General features: G+C 37.2%; 1 protein-coding gene across 2 annotated transcripts in view; it reads left to right on the top strand.

Annotated features, from left to right (window-relative positions):
* Positions 1-204: 204 nt before the first annotated feature.
* PRKACB (protein kinase cAMP-activated catalytic subunit beta) overlaps positions 205-25319 on the top strand; it is a 138684-nt gene continuing 113569 nt past the window's right edge. The window contains exon 1 of one of the 2 annotated variants that reach the window (XM_059047533.2): positions 205-544. In XM_059047533.2, the coding sequence (XP_058903516.1) occupies positions 499-544 (46 nt within the window). In that variant the 5' untranslated portion in view covers positions 205-498. The remainder of the gene's footprint in view (positions 545-25319) is intronic. The other variant, XM_067043654.1, reaches the window with a different exon arrangement.

Here is a 25319-nt window from a genome sequence, read left to right as displayed (position 1 = left end):
ATCCGAGAACAAGCCCGAGCCACCACGTCCCGGTTCGGTGGGCCGCTGAGCTGCCAGTCGGGGTTACCCGAGTCCACTGCCCCCGGCTCGGCCCCCCTCAGCCCGCCGCCCTTGTACCCGGCCGGCACGTCACTTCCGGCGCGCGCGCCCGCTGGTGAAGAGGGACAGGGTCGGGGCCCAGGCGCGCGGCTGCCGGGGGCGCGCAGGGGGGGCGGGGCGGGGGAAGGGGGAGTGTCTGCCCGCCGCAGCCGCCGCAGCCGCCGCCGCCGACACCGTTGCTGCCTCTTGTTATCGCTGCTGCCGCCGGGGCTAAGGAGTTTGCTGAAGCCTTGGCCTCAGAACCGGCCCAGTCTTCCCGCCCGCACTCCGGGCGCCAGCGCCGAGAGCACTGACCGCTGTGACCGGTGCAGAAGCAGGAGTTGCCTCAGCCTGTGGAGCGGCGGGGACGGCCCCGGCTCCCCTTCCCCTCCCTGACCCCTTCCTTTCATCGTCTCAGTCATGGGGAACGCGGCGACCGCCAAGAAAGGCAGCGAGGTGGAGAGCGGTGAGTCAAGGGCTGGGTCTGGGGGCCCGCCGGGCGGGCCGGAACGGGGCACCGAGCGCCGCTCCGGGTCGGAGCCCGGAGGCCGCTGACACGGTCCAGGCCTCGCAGCGGCCGCCGGGAGCCACTCGAGGGGACCCTGGGGACCCGCTGCCTTCCTCTTCCACCCGCTCCGCGCAGCTCCGGCGCGAGGGCTGAGCGCCGAGGGCCGGATGGAGAGGGCGAGGGAGGAGAGCGGTCCCCGCAATTTCGTCTTTCACTAGAGCGCGGGAGGGGGGGGGGGTCCCCCATGCTTAGATACTTCCCCAAATATGGTCCGGATAAAGAAGTCTCTTGGACCATCTCAGCCCTCGCTCCCCCACCCCCAAAACGCGGGCCCCCTCTTTGGGAGCCACAGGTAGTGTTGTGAGCAGAGTTGGCTCTTTTCCCTCCATCGCTTGGGTCCATCCCAACCTTATTATTAGGTGAGGGGCTGTGGGTCTGTTCCTCCGCAGGTGAGGTTAATCCTAAGTGGGCAACTACGTTTTAGAGATGCTTCATCTCTTCAGATTAGGAGTGGAAAATATAATAAGAGTAAACAAAAACTTTTCCCATTAGAGAAAAATAGCAAGGCAGGTTTGCCTTTTCTTGAGACATGCAAGAATTTGCTACAATGTCTATAAAACTTAAAGGTCACTCTGAATTGAAGTGCTTCCAGAATACAGTGGATTTCTTCTGAGAGCTGAAAGTTCAGGCACTCTACACTTTACACCAAACAGTAAAAAGTCATGAATTTCTGTATGGCTATATGGTTTTATTTATTTATTTATCTATCAATCAATCCGTCAGTCATTCTGGATGGTTTTTGCCTTTGCCAGGTTTAACTCAGATTTGATAATTCAGGATGAACAGAAAACAAATAGTATTCGTTGTGTGACCGGGAGTAAATGACATCTCAGGACTTGAGGGAATGCCTGATGAATTTATTCCAGTTTGTGTAAATAGTATCTTTTAATGCTTCTGTGTTTTTACTATGTTTTAGGTTAATTTCATAATTTAGCATGAAGGAAATAGCTTTTTTCGGTATCAGTGAAACAGAATCGACTGGGAAAGATCTAGTCATTCATTTTGTTTAATGTAAATAGTTAGATCAGATTATGTGGTTTGTGTTTCACCAATAAAGTTTTGGTGTTAATTTTCAGGAGCTCCAGAAAAGTTTAATGTCTTTAATATATGATATGGGGATTTTAAAAAGCCAGTATAGAGGTAGAACTTTAGTGTGTTTTTTTCTTTAATTGCACAAATGTAGTAACTAACTGTACAAAAAGTATTAAAAATGCGGAAAGTAAAGAATTACTTGTGTCTTTCATCATTTTCCTTTTTAATTTAAAGCTAAAGATACAACATATGCTAATTGTATTACAAAGAGTGTGCTCGGTAATGGAATCATATCAGTGATTTTAATTAACAAGTGCTGGCCTGTACAGTGTTTATATTTTTAACAGTGATAGTAGACTCTTTTGTGATTTATATATTTCCATGATTAAGTTGCCAAATTAATTCTCCCCTAGACAGTATTAATTTGATGCTCGTAGCTATGGGATAATCTTGGAATATTTACAGGAAACAGAAAGGAAACTTTAGATGTTTATCAAAATATCTTGAAATTATTCCTATGAATAAATTCTTTCCTAAGCTTTAACTGTTAGTGATAGCCTAGTTCTTAAGTATGTTAGCCAGCTTTTTTTTTTTTTTTGCTGTACGCGGGCCTCTCACTGTTGTGGCCTCTCCCGTTGCGGAGCACAGGCTCCGGACGCGCAGGCTCAGCGGCCATGGCTCACGGGCCCAGCCACTCCGCGGCATGTGGAATCTTCCCGGACTGGGGCACGAACCCGTGTCCCCTGCATCAGCAGGCGGACTCCCAACCACTGCGCCACCAGGGAAGCCCTAGCCAGCTTTTTATATAAGTTTAATTATGGAAACTGAAGGTTATTATAGTAGTTTGAATAAATGTGAAGTGATAAAAGAAAATAGCAAGCTCTGTCTCATTGGGACAATCATTGCAAGTGTCACATGTTGATCAGTTTGTAATTTCACTTGCAATGTAATTTCACTTGCAATGTTATCAGGTGCATGTTGCTGCTGTTCTACTGTGGTGAACAAAGAAATTTTATCAATATATCTTAAAACTTAATGAAAGAACAACTTTTACCATTATATACCTAACTGTTCTGTATAGTTTTTAAAAATTACTTTTGAAAATATATGCCTTTCAAAATTTGAATGTAGTTATTTAAACTTCAGCTGATACATAAAAGCATAAACTTTTAGAAATATAAGTGATTCTAGAGATCAGCGTGTGTAATCATTCCATTTCAAAGCCAAAGTGCCTGACCTCTGAATAAGCTGGAGCTGAGATCATGCTATTCGTGATATCAGAGTAAGGAATAGAATCTGATGCCCTGACTCCATACTGTATCACTAAATAATCAATTAATACTAATATTTTCAAAACGTCTACAAAGTGTATTAGTTTCATATGGAGACTCTAAGTAAAAGCTCAAGAAATTTTACTATCTAGTGTGAGAGAGAAAATGTACATATAAAAGTTAACTGAAAAGCAAAATATGACAAGTGCTAACTAACATGGAAAATGAACTTAAAACTCTGAAAACTACCAATAGGAAAATGTTTGATTTGAAATGATTATATAAAAATATCAGGCCAGTTAGCATTTGAGTTTTGGCCCATGCCTCATACAGGTGACTCTGGAGCTTAGTTCTAAAAATATTCCAGAAGAATGAAGCTGGGCATTAAAAAATTTGAGAACGGTCTTAGGTAGCTTTGACCATCTGGTGCTTATGTGTACTCTATTGAAATCTATCCCCCTACACTTAGAATAAAACATTTTCTGGGTAAGACTTGAAAGCTGGGGAGATTTCATTTTCATTTCCACCATTTCTGGAGATCACATTAAGTTGGGTACCTATTATTCTACTGTAGTGAACTAGGAAATTGTATTGATATGTCTTAAAACTTAATGAAAGAGCAACTGTTCCTTTTACATACATGTTCTGTGTATTTTTTTAAAATTACTCTAGTAAAAAATATGTGTCTCAAAATTTGACTGTAGTTATTTAAACATCAGCTAATATGCAGAAGTATAAATTTTAGAAAAATAAGTGAGCATATAATTCTCTGAGAAATTTTAAACTTGTCATTCAAAATTGTTTTACTTATCCTGTCTCCCACTTTTTACTTTACTCACAGTCCCCAACATAAAAACAAATGCCACCTATTTTAGCCTAGGAGGGGTTTTGTGTTTGTTTATTTCATTAAAAAACAAACAAACATTAGATTTCCTCTACTCCCTACCACGTGTTGCTTGGGGGCTTTATGTTACACTCTTAGTGCCAAGGTGTTGAGACCTATGGGTAAAGTGTTGGTAGAGATTTGGATGCAGATTCTCCCATGACTGCAAGTGGTAGAGCCACCTGTAAGCCAGTGTTCATATAATGATTTTTGAATGTTTTCCAGAGTCTCTCTGTCTTAAGAACTTCTGAAGGTGAATGGAAGTTAAAGAAAGTCACCAGTAGACTAGTTTCAACCAAAATGCAAGTTTCATAAAAACTAGCATTTTTTTAAAGGCTTACTATGTGCCAGGTTCTCTAAGTACTTTGCATGTATAATTTCACTTAATCTTTTCAACTGTATGATACAGTTTAGTTATTTCTCCATTTTATAGATGAGAAAAAGGAGGCTCAGAGAGCATAAATGACTTGTCTAAGGTTGCACAGCTAGTAAATCAAGGAGTAACGTTTGAACTTAGGCAGGTTAACCCCGGAACCTGAAATCCTAACCGCTGTGCAAACAGCCTCTGCATCCAATGGAAAATCTGATTCTAAAATACACAGAATAGCTTATACTTCATTTTAATCAGTTTATTATTATAGAAAATTTTGGTGGTTTTCAATAGTGTCTTTATTTGGATATAGTAGATATCTTAAATGAAAGAGTTAATTTTTCCTTGTACTATCTTCTAGATTCAATTTCTGTAAATTGAGGATGAAGGATTAAATTACCTTGAAAGTCTTTTCAGATTCAATGTGGTACAATTTCAAATTAAGCCATAGAAAATTAATTTTATATACTTAAAGCCTTCATTAATATTTGTGTTTAATTCTTTTTTTCTCATTTGTAAATGTATACTTTCCCCTTCTGTGAAATAGCCAATTGAAAAATTACTTTTGAACTTATATTGCCATTTTAAAAGTATTTGGAAATTTGCATTTTACCATGGTTTACAATAGCACTATCCAATCAAACTTGCTGCCGTGATGGAAGTGTTTATATTGTCTCATGTGGTAGCCACTAGCTATATGCAGCTATTGAGCACTTGAAATGTAACCTGGGCAACTGAGAAACTGAATTTTTAACCTACATGTGGCAGTTAGTGTTTGGTATATTGGACACCACACGTTTAGAGCATAGCTGTCTTTACATGTAATAAAAACGCCAACCCATCTTTCCATCATCTTGGTAATTTGTGGATCCTCACAAGTTTGTACAGATGAACAAAATGCTGTATTTGTCATACTAGAAATTAACTTATTTCTTCAGTATTTCCTCTGAATAAGCATTTATAAACCTAGTGAACAGATTATTATAGTTTAGTAATTTGTGTATAATCTGTAAAGTTAGGTACAAAGTTAATTCCCTTATTGGACTCTACTACAATTAGAATTTATTAGTTTTTAATACTGAATCCCAGTGAATAAATTTTATTGAAAACTTTTATAGATTTAAATGTTGATTAGGAACAAGTTCAGTGATCTCATATCTTATGTCTTTAAACTTTTCAATTATCATATTTTTTAAAAGAAAATCAGCAACAGATATTTCTTCCATTTTAATAGATGGGCAGAAGAATTTTAGAGTAATCTTCCTTAGGTTAAAAAATAAAGAAAAAAAATGAAAATAAACAGCCACACTATTTGGATTATAAATACATATTATCTCATACAGTTCCATGATTCTCTGATTCATTTTGTGCAGATCATCTACTGTGTAAAATTACCCTCCTGTTCAGGAACCATTTTTCCCATTCTCCTGGTCAGTGTCCTCTACTTAGGATATAAACAGATTGTTGCTTTTCATTGCCAGCAGCAGGATAGTTAGAAGCATGAAAGCCACTTTAGAAAAGTAAGCCATGGCTGAGTGGCAGAAGCAGCAGATGAAAAGATACTAGGTAAGCCAGCATAGCTATTAAGACTCTTTCAGATAGTAAGGAGTTGACCATAAGCCATTTTGATACTCCATCAAATTAATAAAATAAATAATTAGTATAATTTATAAAATTGTCTATATATCTATGTGATAATAAATGTTAGTACACATATGTGTCCACATTTCCTCAAGGGAATAAATCTTAGGTTTTTAATGGAAAAAACTATGTTAAATAGGAAAATGTGGAACTTATAGGAGGTAAATATACCTAGGTCAGTACCATATTATTTTGAGTATTTTATCTTAATTTAAAAAATATTCTTCAAGAGTTCCTGTATTGTTCTTTTCTATGTTCATTTGTTCATTCAGTCATTCTACATATTGAGTTCCTAATATGTGACAAACTTTATGCAAGTCTATGGGAATAAAGGTTGAATAGGATACAGTATCTGCTCCAGAGTACCTGTGTTTCAGAAGGGGGAGACAGATATGTCAACAACTTAATGAAAAACAAAAAGCAAAAAAACAAACAAAAAAACTGTTACAAATGCTTTTATAAAAATTCACTGGGGGAACCAATAGAAAGTATGGTCATTTCCACAGAGGTGAGGCGAGGTGAAGTTCAAAAAGGACTGCAAAGAGGAGATGAGCCCTGAGTTGAACTTTGAAAATCGTAAATGTTCAATAGCAGGATCACAGGAGGAAGTATGTTCTGAGTAGAGAGAGCACACAGAGTGAGCAAAGATACAGAGGGGTGAAACAGCATGACATATTCAGGGAAGAAAGTAAATTGTCCATTATGACTAAATGATAGAGGATGGGGTTCGTGGTAGGGGAGAGGGGAGATTGTACAATGAAAGATGAGACTGAAGAAATGGACAGAGACCATGAAAAGAGTTTGAATTTTATCCCATGGACATTAAGGAGCTACTGTGAAATAAGAGAAAGATATGATAAAATTTGGGTTTTAGAGCGATTACTTTGGTGGTAATGTGAAGATGTCACCATGGAACAAGTGAAGTGTTTGGAGGCAGCAAGATCAATTAGAAGACTCCCTCTCTCAAGTGAGGGACTTTGAGGGTCTGAATCAAGGTGGTAGAGGTAGGGATACAGGAAGGATCAGAAATGTGAGAAATTTGGGAACTAAAAATAAGCAGACTGTACTGTACTGATTGCATGTTGGGAATGAGGAAAAGGAGGAATTGGGAATAACTCTCAAGTTTTTAGCTTCTGTGTCTTGGTGGCTGGGTTGTAATGCCAGTAATGGAGTTAGGAAATGGATATAAGGAGAGGAACAGATTTGGGGGGGCATATTGAACTCAGGGTGCCTATGGCATTTCTGAAAAATGATTTCTGATTGGTTGTTTTATGTGTGGATTGTCTATAATTCTCCCAGCTGTGGGGGAAAGAATGACCTTGGATGGTCAAAGGATCTTTTCCAAATTTCATCCTCATTTTGCTCCCCCTCCCCCCTCCCCCCTCCCCCCTCCCCCGTCCCCCCTCCCCCCTCCCCCCTCCCCCGTCCCCCCTCCCCCCCCCCCTTTTTTTTTTGTGGTACACGGGCCTCTCACTGTTGTGGCCTCTCCCGTTGCGGAGCACAGGCTCCAGACGCGCAGGCTCAGCGGCCATGGCTCACGGGCCTAGCCGCTTCGCGGCATGTGGGATCTTCCCGGACTGGGGCACGAACCCGTGTACCCTGCATCGGCAGGCGGACTCTCGGCCACTGCTCCACCAGGAAAGCCCTTGCTCCCCTTTTAAGGCCAGCTGTTTAGAAGCTATAAAACTATATATGACATCTGACATGACTTCTATAAGTTAAGAACTATAGCCACCAGAAGCTTAGCTTCTTTGTTTTGAAAAAAGTAAAAGCCAAAGCACTGATGAGAACACTGTAACTTTTGAAGAAACAAAGTAATTTAAAGTCAGATAAAATGTTACTTTTATAATTAAAGTAAGCATCCTATGAGCTGTTGAGTTTTGTAGAGTCATGTGGAATAGTGGAAAAAACATGTAAAACATAGTACCAACATATATTGTACTAAGTAAATATCAATATTCTTCCCTTAGCGTTCTTTAAAATTGATATTAAAAAGTTAAAGTGTGATTTAATAGTCGGAATATGAACTTAGAATAAGAAAAATCTAAATTCTCTTTTCTAATTCTTTCCATTAGTTTGCTTTAGACAAGTGTTTTAATACCTCCAAGCTGTACTATAAAATTGAGAAGGATGTTGATAAAGAGGCTGTGGCCTTTTCCAGTTTTATAATTCAATGATTTCCATATATTTATTAAAAGAAAGAAGGTATATTTAAAAAGTAGCAAGACAGGAATAAATTATAGAAGAGTCTTACAGAATTATGTGGGTAGAGAAGTGGCAAATGATCCTCAGTGTGAGCAAATACAAGGTAATTTATTTAGGGGAAATTTTTGATCTGTACTTAAAGAATGGTAGCCTCTGAGTTTTGACCTAAGAAGCAACTTTTGGAATTGATCTATGAAGATATTTTCATGTTCTGCTGTAGGTAAAGGGACCATTTAAATGTTGGTCATCAAGGGAGTGTATTAGAAACAAAATATAAAACAGTCTACTCTTAGTGTAAAATCCTTAACATATTATGTGTAGTTATGATGTTTTGTTTATAGCAGAACTGGAGAAAGTTAAGATCAGGGCAGCTAATAGGAGTAAGAGAATTGAAGGTCTATTGTATGAGAATAAAATTCAAACAAACAAACAAACAAGCAAAAAAACCCCAGAACTCTTCATTCTAGAGAGATTAGGGCTACACGATTGAAGTGTATAAACCAAATAGTATAGACAGAGAAAATCTGGGATTGTTCACCTGAATTTAAAACACTAGAACTCATGGGCTATTCCTCAAAACTTATAAAAGCTAGTTGTAGAGCAAATAAAAGGAAGTAAAGTGAAACCTTCATAAACTTGGCTTAGAGAATAAATATATTTAACTGATTGTTTATGTTTAAAGGTAAAAACATTTGTGCTTACAAATTCAGCTAGTATTTTTATCAACTTAAAAATTGCTGAAAAGTGTTGATGTGCTTTTACTCTTTTTATAGGTTTTGTAACCCTTTCAGCCCCTTACAGCTTCAAAAAGACTCATCAGTATTAGTAGACCTCTTTCTTGCTAATATTGAGGTTTACTACCATAATGCAAAAAATAAATTATTTCCCCTGAGATGGAGGTATAGCTTAAAAGTTGCTTAAATAGATATAGAGGTATAACTTAACTTGCTTAAATAGAGATGGAGGTATAGCTTAAATTTTTATATTTCAGTCCATTATAATTCATCTATTCATTTTTTTTTAATTTCTGGGGGGGGGTGTAGGAGATACAGAGTTGTCTTCATGTAGCTAATAGTCTAGTAGAAGCTTTAGATAAGTAAATGTATAATTGTGAGAATTTTGTAGGAAGTATATTATAGAGTATTTCCTGTAGTAACAATTTGGTTTTTCACTTTTTGGTTATAATATAAGTTAGATTCAGCAATGTTCTGTCTCTATGTGGATAATTTTCTGAATCAAATTTGGGACTACTTGGGACTTCCCCGGTGGTCCAGTGGTTAAGACTCTGTGCTTCCACTGCAGGGAGCACGAGTTTGATCCCTGGTCAGGGAACTAAGATCCCACATACTGCGTGGCATGGCCAGAAAAAAGAAAGGGACTCCTTTAAAGAGAGAAATGAACTAATTGACAATTCACAATGAAGGATAATTCAGTAGCACATTTGACATTAGGGCTGCCTTATAAAATCCAATGTAAGTTCCATATCTTTAGCTGATTTGCTGTTACAGGTATAAAGTCCCAGGCTTTATGGCTACGGTTTAAGGTTGTATTCCCTGTTGCCTACTATTCATATAATGTTAACTTTTCAATGACTTCTGAAATTTTTGTTTTCTAGTAAAACAACTGTTGAATCTAAACCTATGAGTCCCTGGCAAATCTGTATTCTCCATCTGGACTTTGACTCAGAAAATCAAAGATACTGTCTTGAGATCTCATTATTTTAAGGTTCTACTTAATGAGTATTCAATTTCCACTAATTCAAGTAGAAGACCATATAGCATCAGCAGACCGTTGTGGTATGTGAGCCACAAAATTGAAAGAAAGTGTTTATACAGATATTACTTAGCTTCTTTTCTAAGAGCCAGTTCTGCTAATTTAGCTCCTCCAATCCTAGCTCAACTCCTCCAATCCTAGCTCAATCCTGTCCTAGCTCAGCTCCCTAGATATATAGAAGCCATGAAAGGTTAAACTGGGGAAGAATATGAATCCCTCTTTAGGCTGTAGTCTTGAGGTTACTAAATAAGCTATAGTTCAAATGATAGAATAACTCAGAGACAGAATAGTCATTTGTTTGTCATTCATTCAATCCTTTAGTTAATTCTCAATCAGTACTTAGTAAGTGCCTACCTTGTACCAGGCATTGTGCTAGTCCATAAATGCAAATATGAGAATAAATGTAAGACTTACTTCCTATCCTTAAGCTGGGAGACAGATACATTCAGATATTTATGATAAAAATGTACAGTGATACACAGGTGCCTGAGATTGATACTAGGGTGAAAATACAACATAGGAGTTTATATGGAAATAAGTATAGAATTTCTGAGATCATCTTGGGAAATAGACTGTAACTGACTGAAATAGAAATTGGTTTTGAGTCCATTTTAGAGATGTTTACATCTGTAACTCTAGGACTTATACTAACATTGATTTCTCAGCTGTTTCTCCTACTACACATTGTGATATGTAAGGGCAGAGACAATATCTACCTTGTTTAGGTAGATATCTGCCAAACACAGTTCCCAGCTCATAGTGGAAGCTAAAAGTATGGATAATTAAATGGATAAAAAAACTGAAGCTTAGTCACCTCCATAAAAACAATAATAAAAATTTAAAATAAAACAACAACAACAAAAACTAAAGCTTCTTTTAAAAATGTTTACCTTCCCCCCTCCCCAGTTAGCAGGTACTTTCTCTGTAATATAGTGACTATCTGGGCCTCGTAGTTGATTTATTTGATAAGAGGGTACCTCTTTCCCTCTCTTCTTAGCACATAGTAGTTTATTCAACATTTATATGTCAAAATTATATCACTTTTAATTGGTAGGGAGAGATTGGTCTCAGGCTTCAGTTAGGAAGACATTAGATTAGGAAAAACTGTTATGTTCCCAACCTCTTAAAAAAACCCTCCTCATTTGAGGCCTGAATGTTTGTGTATCCCCCAGATTCATATTTTGAATCCTGACTCCCAAGTTGATGATATTTGAAGGTGGGATCTTTGGGAGGTGGTCATGTCATGAGGGTAGAGCCTCAGGAATGGGATTATAAAAAAGGCTGAGAGAGCTCCCTTGCCCCTTCCACTGTGAGGTTAACAGTGAGAATACAGCTGTCAATGAGGAAGTGGGCTGGTACCAGACACCAAATCTGCCGGCACCAGATCTTGAATTTCCAGCCTTCAGAACTGTGAGAAATAAATTTCTTTTATTTATAAGCCACCCAGTCTATGGTATTTTGTTATAGCAGCCCAAACAGACCAAGCCAAGACCTATACCATTTAGCTGTATCACCATGTTCCTCATCTATGTTGCTGTCATTTACCAATCTCTGGCTCACTTACTTTCATTCATCAGAAACTTTGGGTCACAGAGTTTCTCTATACTGTAAGCCCTGTATTCACCCTTGATGGCTTTAACTTCTACATGATGACTCATCCATTACCATTGCATCTCAATTCCTTGACCACATTATCCTTATCCCCTTCTCTTCACTTCAGTTCAGATAGCCAGTCTCACCAGCAACCTTGTCATACTCATTAACTGTGCAAGAATCACTATTATAGGCATGTCATTCTCTGATTGCAATGTCCTCTCCTTTTTGTTTGCTTTCTAAATATTCCCATTATGATCATTCTTCATTAGAACCTCTTGCTTTCATTTTTTCTTAACCAGTTTAGATTACGTGGTCCCTGAAATCCTTTGCACTTTTCTCTTTTTATCACATCCTTCCTTACAGAAGTCCAGTTGATAAACTTAACTTCTGCTTTCTTAGTGCTTTCAGCCAGGAGCTAAGCACGGCTGGAGAAAGCCACATGGAAGGGGCACTATAAATTCAACCTCAAATGGGCTGTCAACATGACTTGACAGTTGTACCACATTTCTCTGATTAACTCTGTTTCCCATTCATTACAATTTCTATTTCATTCCTTCTTTGCACTTCTGAAATCCCCATTATGTCTCTCATTCTAAGCAATGATCTCTCTTGCCTCGTATTTCGCAAAAAAAATAAAAGGTATCAGACGAGAACCCCTTCAACTTCTTATATCAGACATCCAGATATCCTATATTTTAACTTTATCTTGTTATTCTGTTATAATAGAGGAGTTTTCTATTCCATTTATCTGTTGTTAAATCACATCTGTCATTTAGTGGCTTAAAGCAATGACAACATTTATTTTGCTTAGGAAAGTGCACTTTGGGCAGAGTTCTACAAGGACATCTCATCTCTGCTCTGTTTGACAACAACTAGCTCAGCTCAAAGGTTGGGGCCTAGAATCGCTTAAAGACTTGCTCACTCACATGTCTCCTTGTGCTGGCTGCAGGTGGTTGGAACCTTAGCTGGGATTTTCAGCTGGAATATCTACAGGTGGCCTTTACACGTGGCTTGGGCTTTCTTATAACATGGTGGGTGAGTTCCAAGGGAGAGGGAGAAGAGCCAGGTGGAAGCTGTATCCCCTTTTATGACCTAGCCTTAGAAATCAAGCAATGTCACTTCTTCTGCATTCTGTTTGTTAGAAGTGAGCCACTGAGATGAGTCCATATTTGAAGAAGGTGTATTAGATTCCACCCTTTGATGGAAGGAGTTCAAATAATTTTTGACATATTTTAAAAACCCACCACATCACACATCTTCCTCTGCAAGGCCAATCCCTCTACCATTACTTTGGATCCCATCCTCTCTTGCTTTCCCAGGAACCTTATGCAATTGTGTATTCTTCTTTTTTTATATTCAACCTGTCTTCTCATTTGTTTTAACAATGTGCACCCCTTTTTCTTTAACTTTCTGTTTTGCTTTTTGACTACATTTTCTTCCCTTTTTCATCTCTCACCTACTAAAGTAAACTGGCCTATGACTTACTGTACACGTGGCCATTTCAGTTGCCTTCAGTGGCTAGGCAGGAAATTAAAATCTGTGTTGGATAAATCCTGAAGCCAGGATTTTAAAAAAAGAGAAAGTGTTCTTTTTTTCTCTTCTTGCTGTATTATAGCTACTTACAGTCATGACGCAGAGAATGTAACCTACACTTAATGCAGTTCAGCGTTTAGAATATAACACGTTTGAAAACTTGGTCTGCCTGTAAGTAAATCAGTATGTAACAACATAAAAACATTAAAAAATCTTAAAATGAGAGAGGGGCAAGTGGCTAAAAGTGTGTGCAAGGAGGTGATCATAATGCTTGGCCTTGGGATTTATGCTTTTAAGGAGGAAAAAGGATATAAGGATATGAAGTAGAGTGAAAAGAATTGGAGACCTTGATAAGGTCTGAAGATTGTTGGAGTTGAGATATTAAAGTGAGTGAGCTAAAAAGATAGATAGATGGTTGTCAGAGAGAGGATAGAATGAAACGGGTCTAGGGTATAATCTTTCAAGTAAGTGTCTAAGATAGGATAGGGTGGAAATGTATATATTAAGTGAGTATAGATACTAAACTAGAACGGTTGGAGTATATACATACTAAATAAACATGTATATTAAATGAACTACAATAGCCTAGTTTTATTTGTAGTGTTAAATATAAGAAATATACTCATATGTACAACGCCTGTTTAAATATTCTATTAAAAATTTTAGCAGGGGCTTCCCTGGTGGCGCAGTGGTTAAGAATCTGCCCACCAATGCAAGGGACATGGGTTTGAGCCCTGGTCCGGGAAGATCCCACATGCCACGGAGCAACTGAGTCCGTGTGCCACAACTACTGAAGCATGTGGGCCTAGACCCGTACTCTGCAACTAGAGAAGCCACTGAAATGAGAAGCCCGTGCACTGCAACAGAGTAGCCCCTGCTCGCCGCAACCAGAGAAAGCCTACACACAGCAACGAAGATCCAATGCAGCCAAAACATAAAAATAAAAAATAAATAAGTAAAAAATATTTTAAAAAATAAAAATCTTAGCAAAGTACTTAAAAATTAGATTTAACAATATAATTTTCAGATAAAAGGACAATATATTAAATGTTTTTTAGTGGCATGAGTTTTCAATTAATAGTGTATAGCCAAAGACCAAGTGGGATCATGTTGGTTTATATATTCTGTAGATTAAAATATACTTCAGTTTAAATATGTATCTCTTCTTGAATTTAAAAATATTCATACTGCATAGTTAAATGGGAATGTATTCTTATTCTCTGTGGAACTGTAGCTTTTATTAACAGCTGATTTAAATTTATCTAATTGAGAAAGGAATTGAATTATTCCCCTCCCCCTTTTTAAAAATCAATTAACTGAAAAGCCTTTGAGAATTTAGAAGCTAGCTACTTAGGTGATCAGAGGTTACTTGCCTGGGCACTTAATATTATTAACCTGGTGTCTGGATCACACTGAGATCTAGAAAGTAATAAAAGCGTTCTCAAAGAAACAATAATAGATGTTACAGAGTATTTATATCAGTTCATCCAGGTACTTTCAAAATCTTTCCTAATCTGCAAAATGGAGATAGTGCTGAGTTATGAGATTTAGGAATTGTATATGGTGTGTTTCTCTTGGCACCTAGAAGATGGTCAATAAATAGCAGCTATAGTTTTTAAGGGAAATCCTTAATCACTCTGTGTATAGATTGGGCACATTTTTTAACAAGTTGTCTGAATTGCAAGTTAATGGACAACTAGAAACAGCAAATTAATCTATTGGAGTAATGTTATATTAGATTATAAGGAGCTGACATATTCATAACCTCAGGATCATCAAGGATAAAAAGATATAAAAATTCAGTGAAAGATTTTAGCATTATCCACCAAAACTTTAAAAATTGCATAAAGCAGCTTATATCATTTATTTCTCGCCATAACCGTATTAGTAAATACTATTATTATCATCACTTTTTTTTAGTAAGAAAATTAAGGCTTAGAGAAGTTTAACAAGGTCACACAGTTAAATGGCAGAGCCACGTGCAATGCAAACTTAGTCAATTTGTTCTAGGCCTTCTACTCATAATCACTAGTTATTCTGCTCTCCTAACATGGTAATGATAATTTTCTTTTAAAAATTGTACATTTGAAACTGTCCTAGAATCCAAAGAGCCCTTAGAAGATCTATCTACCTACCATATCACTTTTTAGACTATTACTTAGCTTTTCCTATGTGCCCGGTGCTGTTGTTGGTGCTATATGTATAATAACCCACTTAATCTTCACAACCCTTTGACATAGGAACTATGATTGCCCTTATTTTATACAAGAGGAAATTTAGGCACAAAGGGGCTAAGTAATTTGTCCAAAGCCACATGGTTAGTAAGTAGTTAGGCTGGGATTTGAACCCAGGCAGTGTGACTCTAGAGTCTGTGTTCTTAACCACCATGCCATATTGGCTGCTTTTCTAAAAAAATCTGTAAATGTTTTTCTTTATTTACTTATCTCTTGCATAATAATCTTACCAGTGGTAGAAAACTCAGTACTGTATCAGCCAGGGTTACACCAGACAAACGGAATCAATAGGCTATATATTAAGAGATATATTGCAAGGAATTGACTTATTGATTATGGTGGCTGGCTAGGCAAGTCCAAAATCCATGGGGCAGGCCATCAGGAAGGGCATGCTGGAACTCTCAGGCACAGGCTGAAGCTGAATTCCACAGGCTGACTTAAGGGAAGTTTCAGTTCTGCTGTTCAAGGCCTTTCAGTTGATCGAATCAGACCCACCCAGATTATCTAGGATAATCTTCTTTACTTGAAGTGACCTGATTGTGGACTTTTCATCACATCCACCAAATACCTTCACAGCAACACCTAGATTGGTGTTTGATTGAATAACTGGAGACTATACCCTAGCCAAGTTTACACATAAAACTGATCATCACAGACATTTTTTTTGTTCTTTTCTGACCCTGGGGTGGAGGGTGGGGGGAGCTTTTCATTTTCCTAAGCCAGAAATGGAACTTTCTATTTTCTTTTCAACTTTCATTTATTTATTAATCACTCTGGTACCTCCTCAACACCAGCTACCCCCCAACCCCCACCGCCATTACCACAGCCAAAAAAGATTTCAAGTGTTTTGGGATAGAAGGCATATACATAAATCATATTATCTTTAAAGTAAAATTTAAAAAATAAACAGGAGCCTCAAAATAAAGTAGATTAAGGTTGAACCAGAAAACTGATGGTGAGACTAGTTATATTTGAGCATAAAATTTAGCACTTTTTACATGGCAGGGGAGTTATACAGTATAGAACCTCTTCTGAATTCACTGAAATTCTAACAGAAATTTAGCATTGAATTCTAACAGGAATTTAATCTATCTAAATATAAGGAGCATTGGCCTACGTAATTCACAAGATAACTATTGTTTGATAAAAGAGAGAAATCTCTTTAGATTCCTAGGTGCAAGAAGGAGGGTTTCAGAAAGCTGCCTGCAGTTATTATTATTTTTTGGCAATTTTTATTTGTATCGACCATTTTATCCTCTTTTGATAAATACAATTTAAAATGCTGTAAGATCCTTTACTAAGAAGAGGATTTAAAGTGCTGCATCACAGACTTTCAACTAGACTAAAAAGGCTTTTAAGAATCTTAAGTGTGTGTCTTACAGACCCTGTCAATTAGACAGTTGGGGTTTCTAGAAATGAGGACTTTGTCCTGTAACACAGCAGTCCCCAACCTTTTGTGGCACCAGGGACCAGTTTCATGGAAGACAGTTTTTCCACAGATGGAGCAGTGGGGGGAGTTTGGAGGGGGGGATGGTTCAGGGGGTAACGCGAGCGATGGGGAGCGAGCGATGGGGAGCGGTAGATGAAGCTTCGCTGGCTCACTGCTCACCTCCTGCTGTGTGTCCAGGTTCCTAACAGGCCTTGGATTAGTACTGGTCCGCAGCCCGGGGGTTGGGAACCCCTGCTATAGCAGCCTTACATGAGGCTTAAGGTAGAGAATGGCCTTTCAGAGACAAATGTGAACATGGCTTTTGTCCATTGGAATTGATTATAATATGATAACATGAAACCCAGGGTTTTAAAAGGAACTGTATCACTTAGATTGAAAGGGGCAGAGAGAATTCATAATGAAAAGAAGCCTCTGGGCCCTCAACCTCCTGTGGAGAGGAAGCAGGCTGAGAAGCTCCTGAGCTCTAAACATAGGCCATTTGTTATGGAACATGAAGGATGACTCAGGATGCAGCCAAGAAGCCAGAGATTAGAGCTAAGAGACATGGAGAACCACTCCCAGGACTAGTCAAGGAACTGGTGACTTGTGCCCAACTGGATTTCAGACTTGCTATTGACTAATGACTGTTATGTACCTCTTGTTTTCTCCCTTTTTGAATGGTAGTGTCCCTTGCAATTTTCCTGTTCCTTGCCTCACCATTGTATATTGGGTTTGTATTGGGCAGATAACTTGCATCTTCACAGGTCGTCAAATTAGAGGAATCATACCTGAGGAGCTGCAGACAAGAAACTGGATTTGAGGAGCCTCCTCTCCATCTGCACCTGATTTAGACTAGGTCCTGGACTCTTAGCTGATGTTGTAATGGGACTCTGGAGGGGCCTTGGGAGGGGTTAAGTGTATTTTGAAAATGGAGAAGTGTAAATAATATGTGGCCAGAGGATACTGTGACAGAGTAACGATGGCTGCAAATTTTTAACCACCCTTTCCATCCAGAGGCATAGTTGATTTCTTCACTCCCTTTAATCTGGGCTAGACATATGATTTTTTAAACAATAAAATATGGTGGATGTGATGCTGGGTCAATTCCAGGCTTATGCCTTTGAGAGGTCTAATAGCCTGTGCTCTTATAGAAACCAGCTGCTATGTAAGAAGTCTGACTATTTTGAGACCAGCATGCCCAACTAGCCACTTGGAAAGAGAAAGAGAGAAAAGTGACAGTGAGAGAGAGAAAGAGAGAGAGAGGGTGAGACAGAGATAGAGGGACAGAGGGAGTTAGAGATAGGCCATATGGGGTAGCACCTAGGCACTAGACAAGTGAGTGACACTTTCTTAGCCCTTTCAGTCAGCCCAGCCTTCAACTGAAGCCAGATGAGTGAGTGACTCAGCCAGCAGTGAGAAGTGAGATGCCAGACATATGACTTCAGCTGGGCTGTTCCAGCTATCCTCCAGCTGTTTGAGTCACCCAGCTCAGACCCCAGACCTTGTGGAACAGAGATAAGCAGTTCCTACTGTACCTTGACCAAATTCTTGAACCACAGAATTGTGAGCAAAATATGCTCACAATTAACACTAAGTTTTGGTGTTTGTTACATAGTGATAGACAACTGAAACACATGCAAAGGAACTGAAATACAGAAAAGTTCTACACCTGCCCAAGTTCAATCACATTTTAAACTGCCTATGCCCCTGTTCTTTCCAGAGGACCCTCTGGAACCTCTTTTCCATTATTAGCAAACCTGTCCGCACCTACAGGTTTTCCACGTAATGCACAATTTTTCCCTACTACCTCGCATTAATAGTTGGACAGTTATGGTTAGCATACCTCCTTGATTTAATTCTAGAGTAATGACAGAATCTGAGATACAGCTGGGTACTATTCCTTAGTTTAAAATATCTCAAGTGAGATCTACTCCTCTGAGTGTTTCATAGAAGAAATCCCTCACGCAAAAGCATTTAGTTACTAGCAAAGTACAACTGACTGAAAATTTCTTAAAGGAAATTCAGGATCATTTATGTAATATACCAAAAGGTAAACAATTTAGTACTCAATGAGACATTAAAGTTTTTCTCAAATGTCCTGATTGTACTCTTGATTAGAGATCTTCTTTCTTGACCATTCACTAGAACAGAATGCTACCCTGGTCACTTCTCCCTTCTGGATATTTTTCTCTGGAACATATAATTCCTCCCCACCACCTCATTATTCAGAGAAACTTCTCGCTTTCACAGAAAACCCAGGCACTGACACTTGCTTTTTTTTTTTTTTAACCTGGAGTGAGTTTATTCAACCATTTCTTTCAACAAATGAATTTTCATAATAACAATTAGGGGAAATTTTCTAGTCACGTTACTTATATATAATAAAAAGAAAAGAAACCAGAATCCCACCATTCACAGATAACCAGTTAGCATTTTTTTCTTCAAGTTAGTTTTAACAAAAATGGGATTATAATATTGGGTTGGCCAAAACGTTCGTTTGGTTTTTCCATAAGATGGCTCTAGTAGCATTTATTTGTCTTTAACTTCATTCAAAACAATTTTATTAGATTGTATCATGACAGCTGTCATATCAGTGTGCATTTAAAAAAAAACATCAAAATTGGTGAATTTTTGTGTAGCCATTTTAATACTGAAGATGGAAGAAAGAAGCAACATTTTCGGCATATTATGCTTTGTTTTTCAAGAAAGGTAAAAACGCAACTGAAATGCAAAAAAAAGATTTGTGCCGCATATGGAGAAGTTGCTGTGACTGATCAAACGTCTCAAAAGTAGTTTGCGTGCTGTAGATTTCTCGCTGGATGATGCTCCACGGTTGGGTAGACCAGTTGAAGTTGATAGTGATCAAATCGAGACATTAATTGAGAACAATCAATGTCATACCACGCGGGAGATAGCCGACATACTCAAAATATCCAAATCAAGCTCTGAAAATCATTTGCACCAGCTTGGTTATGTTAATCGCTTTGATGTTTGGGTTCCACATAAGTTAAGTGAAAAAAACCTTCTTGACCGTATTTCCACATGCAATTCTCTACTTAAACATAATGAAAATGTTCTCTTTAAAAAACAAATTGTGATGGGCCATGAAAAGTGGATACTGTACAATAACGTGGAATGGAAGAGATCGTGGGGCAAGCGAAATGAACCACCACCAACCACACCAAAGGCTGGTCTTCACCCAAAGAAGGTGATGTTATGTATATGATGGGATTGGAAGGGAGTCCTCTATGATGAGCTTCTTCCGGAAAACCAAACATTTCCAACAAGTACTGTTCCCAATTAGACCAACTGAAAGCAGCACTTGATGAAAAGCGTCTGGAATTAGTTAACAGAGAACGCATAATCTTCCATCAGGATACTGCAGGGCCACATGTTTCTTTGATGACTAGACAAAAACTATTACAGCTTGGCTGGGAAGCTCTGATTCATCCACTGTATTTACCAGACATTGCACCTTCGGATTTCCATTTATTTTGGTCTTTACAAAATTCTCTTAGTGGAGAAAATTTCAATTCCCTGGAAGACTGTAAAAGGCAGCTGGAACAGTTCTTTGGTCAAAAAGATTAAAAGTTTTGGGAAGATGGAATTATGAATTTGCCTGAAAAATGGCAGAAGGTAGTGGAACAAAAGGGTGAATATGTTGTTCAATAAAGTTCTTGGTAAAAATGAAAAATGTGTCTCTTATTTTTACTTAAAGCTGAAGGAATTTTTGGCCAACCCAATAATAGTATGGTACTTACCACGTGCCAGTCACTATTATAAGTGCTTTAACCTGATTTATTTTATTTGATCCACCTCACAACTCAGTGCAGTCTGTACTTTTGTTAACACCATTTACAGGTGAAGAAACTGAAGCAGTTAAGTAATTTGCCCAACAGCACATAACTGGGATTCAAATTTAGGTAGGCTTGACTTTAGAGCCTGCAATTTTAACCATTACCCTAATCTGCCATGTAAGTATATATTCTTATACTTTGTTGTTTTCTTTTTTCATTTTTACATCACGAATTTTTCCATGCAGTCAGCTGTTATTCTGTAGGGAATTTTTTTTTAACATTCAGTTTGTTAAGTTTATTGAAATAATAACATGTATAGAACTAATTTTTTTAACTCTCCACTTCAATAGTAACTATTCTTCCTACTTCCAATAGCGTTAATTAGTTTTGCTTGTTTTATAAATGTTATCATACAGTAGGTACTCTTTTGTGTCTGATTCATCCCTATGGTTGAGTATAGTTAGAAATTGTCCATTCTCTTGGCTGTATTGTATTCCATTGTTTGAGTATATCATAATGTATCCATTCTGTTGTTATATGTTAAGTTTCCATTTGGGGGCTATTATAAATGGTGCTGCTACAAACATTCTGGTACATGTATTATGGTGAAAATATGTATGAATTTCTATTGCGTATATACCTAGTTGTGGACATTCAGCTTTAATAGATACAGTCGATAGTTTTCTGAAGTTGTACCAATTTGCATTACTATCAGCATCGTATGAGAGTTCTCATTGTTCCACAATCCCAACAACTTTTGCTTTTTCCTTCCTTGTTTGCTTTAGCAAAATACTAGTGTTCCATTGTATGATTATGTACTGTCTTTAAAAAAGCAGCTCCTGTTGTTGGGCATTTAGGTTGTTTTCATTCTTTTTTTGAAAAGTGTTGAGACTAGTATTCTTGTAGATTTATTTCTTTAGACTTCTGGTGCATGTTTTCCATGCACATAATAGTACAAATAACATGAGTGTTTGTTTCACTGAAACATTGTAAGAATGAGTTATTGTAAGTTTTACAGCTTTAGTTAATCAGCATGAAATAGCATCTCATATTTTTAATTAATTTTATTTCTAGCAAAAGTTGAACATTATGTTTATTGGTAATTTTTATATTTTTAATAAGTAACCTGTTCTCATCCTGTGCTCATATTTCACTTGAAATATTTGTGAGTGTCTTTATTATCATTATTAACCCTTTTCTGGCTATATGTTATAAACTTTTACTATTTTATCTTTCAATTTTGCAAAAATTTAAGTTTTTATGTAATCAAATGTATATTTTACAGTTTTTGTCTTTGGTATCATGCTTTAAAAGATCTACTCATATTTTCAACTATTCCATTCCATTCTCTTCTTCCCCTTTGTGTATATATATGTGTATGTGTACATATATGCATATATTTGTACTGTATACATACACATATATATTCAAGTTTTACCATTTGAAAAATAATATGAAAATGTAAACTTTCTCCCTCTATGTCATGTCATCTTCTTTTTCTCAAATCTCTTTTAAAACTAAACTTCTTAATTAATAGGCTAATTTCACAGCTTCTGCTTTTTTTCTGTTTATACCTCAAATCCTAAGGTTGATCTCTGTTCCTACCTGATTTGGTAAGCCTCATCAATAATCCTGTTTGTGACCTTTTTTCTTTAGTTTCTCTCCTCCGTAATGTTTCCCCAAGTGAGTCATCCACTCAGTTACTTCAGATACTGCCACTTCCTATTACTTCTTTGTAACCAACACATATCTCTCTTCAGTTCTCCAGGCATATTTAATTTTTACTGGGTGTGTTACCTGGAAAGTCAAATTGAGGAAATTATCTTTTCCCTAAGTCTGTATCCCCTATTTAGATGCAAATGGGGAACTTTCTTAGTCATGTAAGCCAGAAATCTGGGAGTCATTCTAGATTCTTTCATTTTCCTTATCCCCTACCTCTCATTGGTGACTGCATCTTATCAGTGATTTGTCCCCTCATTTCTACTTCTACTGCTTCTTACTCAGTTCTTTATCATCCCTATCCAGTATATCTAAAATATTTGCTTAACCAATCTCCTTACCTATGTTTTCTTAGCCATTTCCCAAAACTAATCTGGTTGCTCCCAGCTTAAAATCATTTCTTTGTCCTCCATTGAATGTTGTATAGAATCTGTTCTTAGCGTGGCATGTAAGGCCTGTCATGATTTGGCCCCTGTAACTTGTTTGATTTCCTACTTATCACTCCTTATAGTGTGTTTTAAGACACAATAAGACACTGTTATTAACTATGATTGCTTTGGCATTTGTTAATGACTTTAACACCCAAAGCTGTAGTATTCAGAAGTATGCCCCAAACACAAAATGAATTTTCCTATATTGCTAGCTAATGTTTATTAAGATATTACAAATACATTTTTTAATTAGTTTGAATAAAACAAATCAATCTACTATGGGAAAAATGGATTAATTCAAAACTAAATCAAAATAATTTTGTCTGCTGTTTCTTGCTTGAGATTATCTATATTAATATCCCCCATTAGTATGGATTATTGAAGATTTACTGTGCCTGATCTCTTCTTCCATTATTTGGTTTTATATAAACTTCTCAAAGGAATTAACCAAGGATATAAATAGTACCCATACATAATTACCAAGTTCTTGATAATTTAAAAAATTGGTAAGTATGCCTTTTTTTAAGCTATTTCTGAAATTCACCCTGCTACTTTTCTTTTGTAAGGCCTTTACCCATACTCTTTCCTGTCTGGAAATCTTTTTATCTCTTTTCCTTTCACCTAATTAACCCTTTATCACATCCCTCATATTTCATTTCAATTATTATGCTTTTAGGAAGATGTTCTCGGATCTTCCCACATTAGATTAAGGTCTCCTGTTATATATTTTCATAGAATCATGCCATTTATTTATAGTACAGTCTTTCTCACTGAATTATAATATCTGTTTTTGCTATTGACTGAAGTCTAGCATAGCACACAGTACTGTGCTTGGCACATAGTAGGGACTCAGGAAATTCTTGGTGAATAGATAAATACAGTTTCTTGATAGGCAAAGAGGATAGATTGGAAATATTTTTTCTGAGAGATGCTTGTTTTAAATATAGCCATAACAACCTTGATATATCTAAAATACTATAAAAAGAAAAAATCTAATCCTATAGAATGATGTGCCAATTGGTGCTTTTAATTTTTATTTTGTATTTATTCCTAATAGAAGATTGGGAAGATAGCCATCAAAATACTTCTGCTAGGTAGCAAAGAAGACTAATTATGTTCCTGGAAATAACTACAACTATATACTTTCAACTTCAGGCCTGGTTTACTTGTTATATTAGAAGCAATGTCTTAACAAGAAACTAATATTGCAAGTGGTCTTGTGAACTTGACTCAAAAACAGAAGATCAAATGGAGATTTATTTTGGAGAATTGAGAATATAGTGGTGTAGCAATGAATATCCATTGGTGGCATAGCCGTGGAGGTGAGTGTCCATTTCATAACAGTGTCTTAAGTGCATTGCTTCTCAACTGTAGCTTACCTCCTTTGGTTCCTCCCTTTACCTGGTTTTCAAGTCTTCCTAACCATTCTATATTATACCCATTTCATAAATTCCTTTTCTTCTTAAAATAACAAATATCCGTTTTGTTGTTGTTGTTTGTTTTTTTAACAACAACCTGACTAGTACATGTCCTAAAGGGGAATCTAATTCACATGTCCTCCCAGGAAAGGCAGCTAGAGGTCTTATTTGTATGCATATTTCATAGGGCTTCCCGGGAAACAATGAAAAGTACTCTTAGGATGGATAGTTAAGCTCTTAGGCACAGGAATCAAGGATCATAGAACTGTAATTGATAGTTGGGAGTAATGTTTTTGCATAGAAGGATTCTGAAAGACAGTGCTCCAAATTTCTTAAAAGATTGACAGGAAATATTTTCAGTGCAGAAAACTGACAGGATTAATATCCAGAATAAAAAACACTTTAAAAGTCAACAAAAAGACAAAAAGTGAGAATGGAAAGAAAAATACAGTAAAGGATGTGAATAGGTAAATTGCTGAAGATGAGATTCAGATGATCAGTTGACATATGAAGAGATATTTGACTTCATTAGTAATCAGTGAAATTTAAAATAAGATGTCTTTTTTCATTTATCAGATTAGCAGAGATGAACAAACCACACATGTGAGTATTATGTATTGCAAGCATGTTGAGTGTAAATTGGGATAGCTCCTCCTGAGATGATTTGGTTGTATCTATTAAAACTGAAAATGGGTATAAACAGTAACTCAGGAATTCCTCTTTTAGGTATCTTCTGAATAGACACACACATGTACAAAAACAAGTGTGTATTTTTTTAAAAAAGACAACTATTGGCAAGGGTGTGAAAAAATTGGACGCTCATATATTGCTGGTGGAAATGTAAAATGGTGCAGACACTTTGGAAGCTGTCAGTTTCTCAAAATGTTAAGCACCAAATTACCATACCTAGCAGTTTTTACTCTTAGAAATCTGTCCAGTAGACTTAAAAACGTATGTCTACACAACTTGTACACAAATACTCATAGCAGCATTGTTTATAATAGCCATAAAGTGGAAACAACTGGTGAAACAGAAGGTGATGTATCAGTACAATGGAATATTATTCAGCAATAAAAATTAGCAAAGTATTGATTCAACCTACAACAAAGATAAACTTCAAAAACATTATGCCAAGTGGAAGAAGTGAGACAGGAAAGACCACATGTTGTATAATTTCATTTATGTGAAAATGACAAAATCTGTAGAAACAGAAAGTAGATAGTGGTTGCTCAGGGCACATAGTGGGAATGGAGAATGACTGCAAATGGGCATGAGGTTCCTTTTGGGGTGATGGATACTCTAAAATTAAGTAGTGGAGATGATTGTGCAACTATAAATTCA

Source organism: Kogia breviceps, chromosome 1, assembly GCF_026419965.1.
Source record: "Kogia breviceps isolate mKogBre1 chromosome 1, mKogBre1 haplotype 1, whole genome shotgun sequence".
NCBI classification, from domain to species: domain Eukaryota; kingdom Metazoa; phylum Chordata; class Mammalia; order Artiodactyla; family Physeteridae; genus Kogia; species Kogia breviceps.
This window is presented reverse-complemented; position numbering and strand designations above follow the sequence as displayed.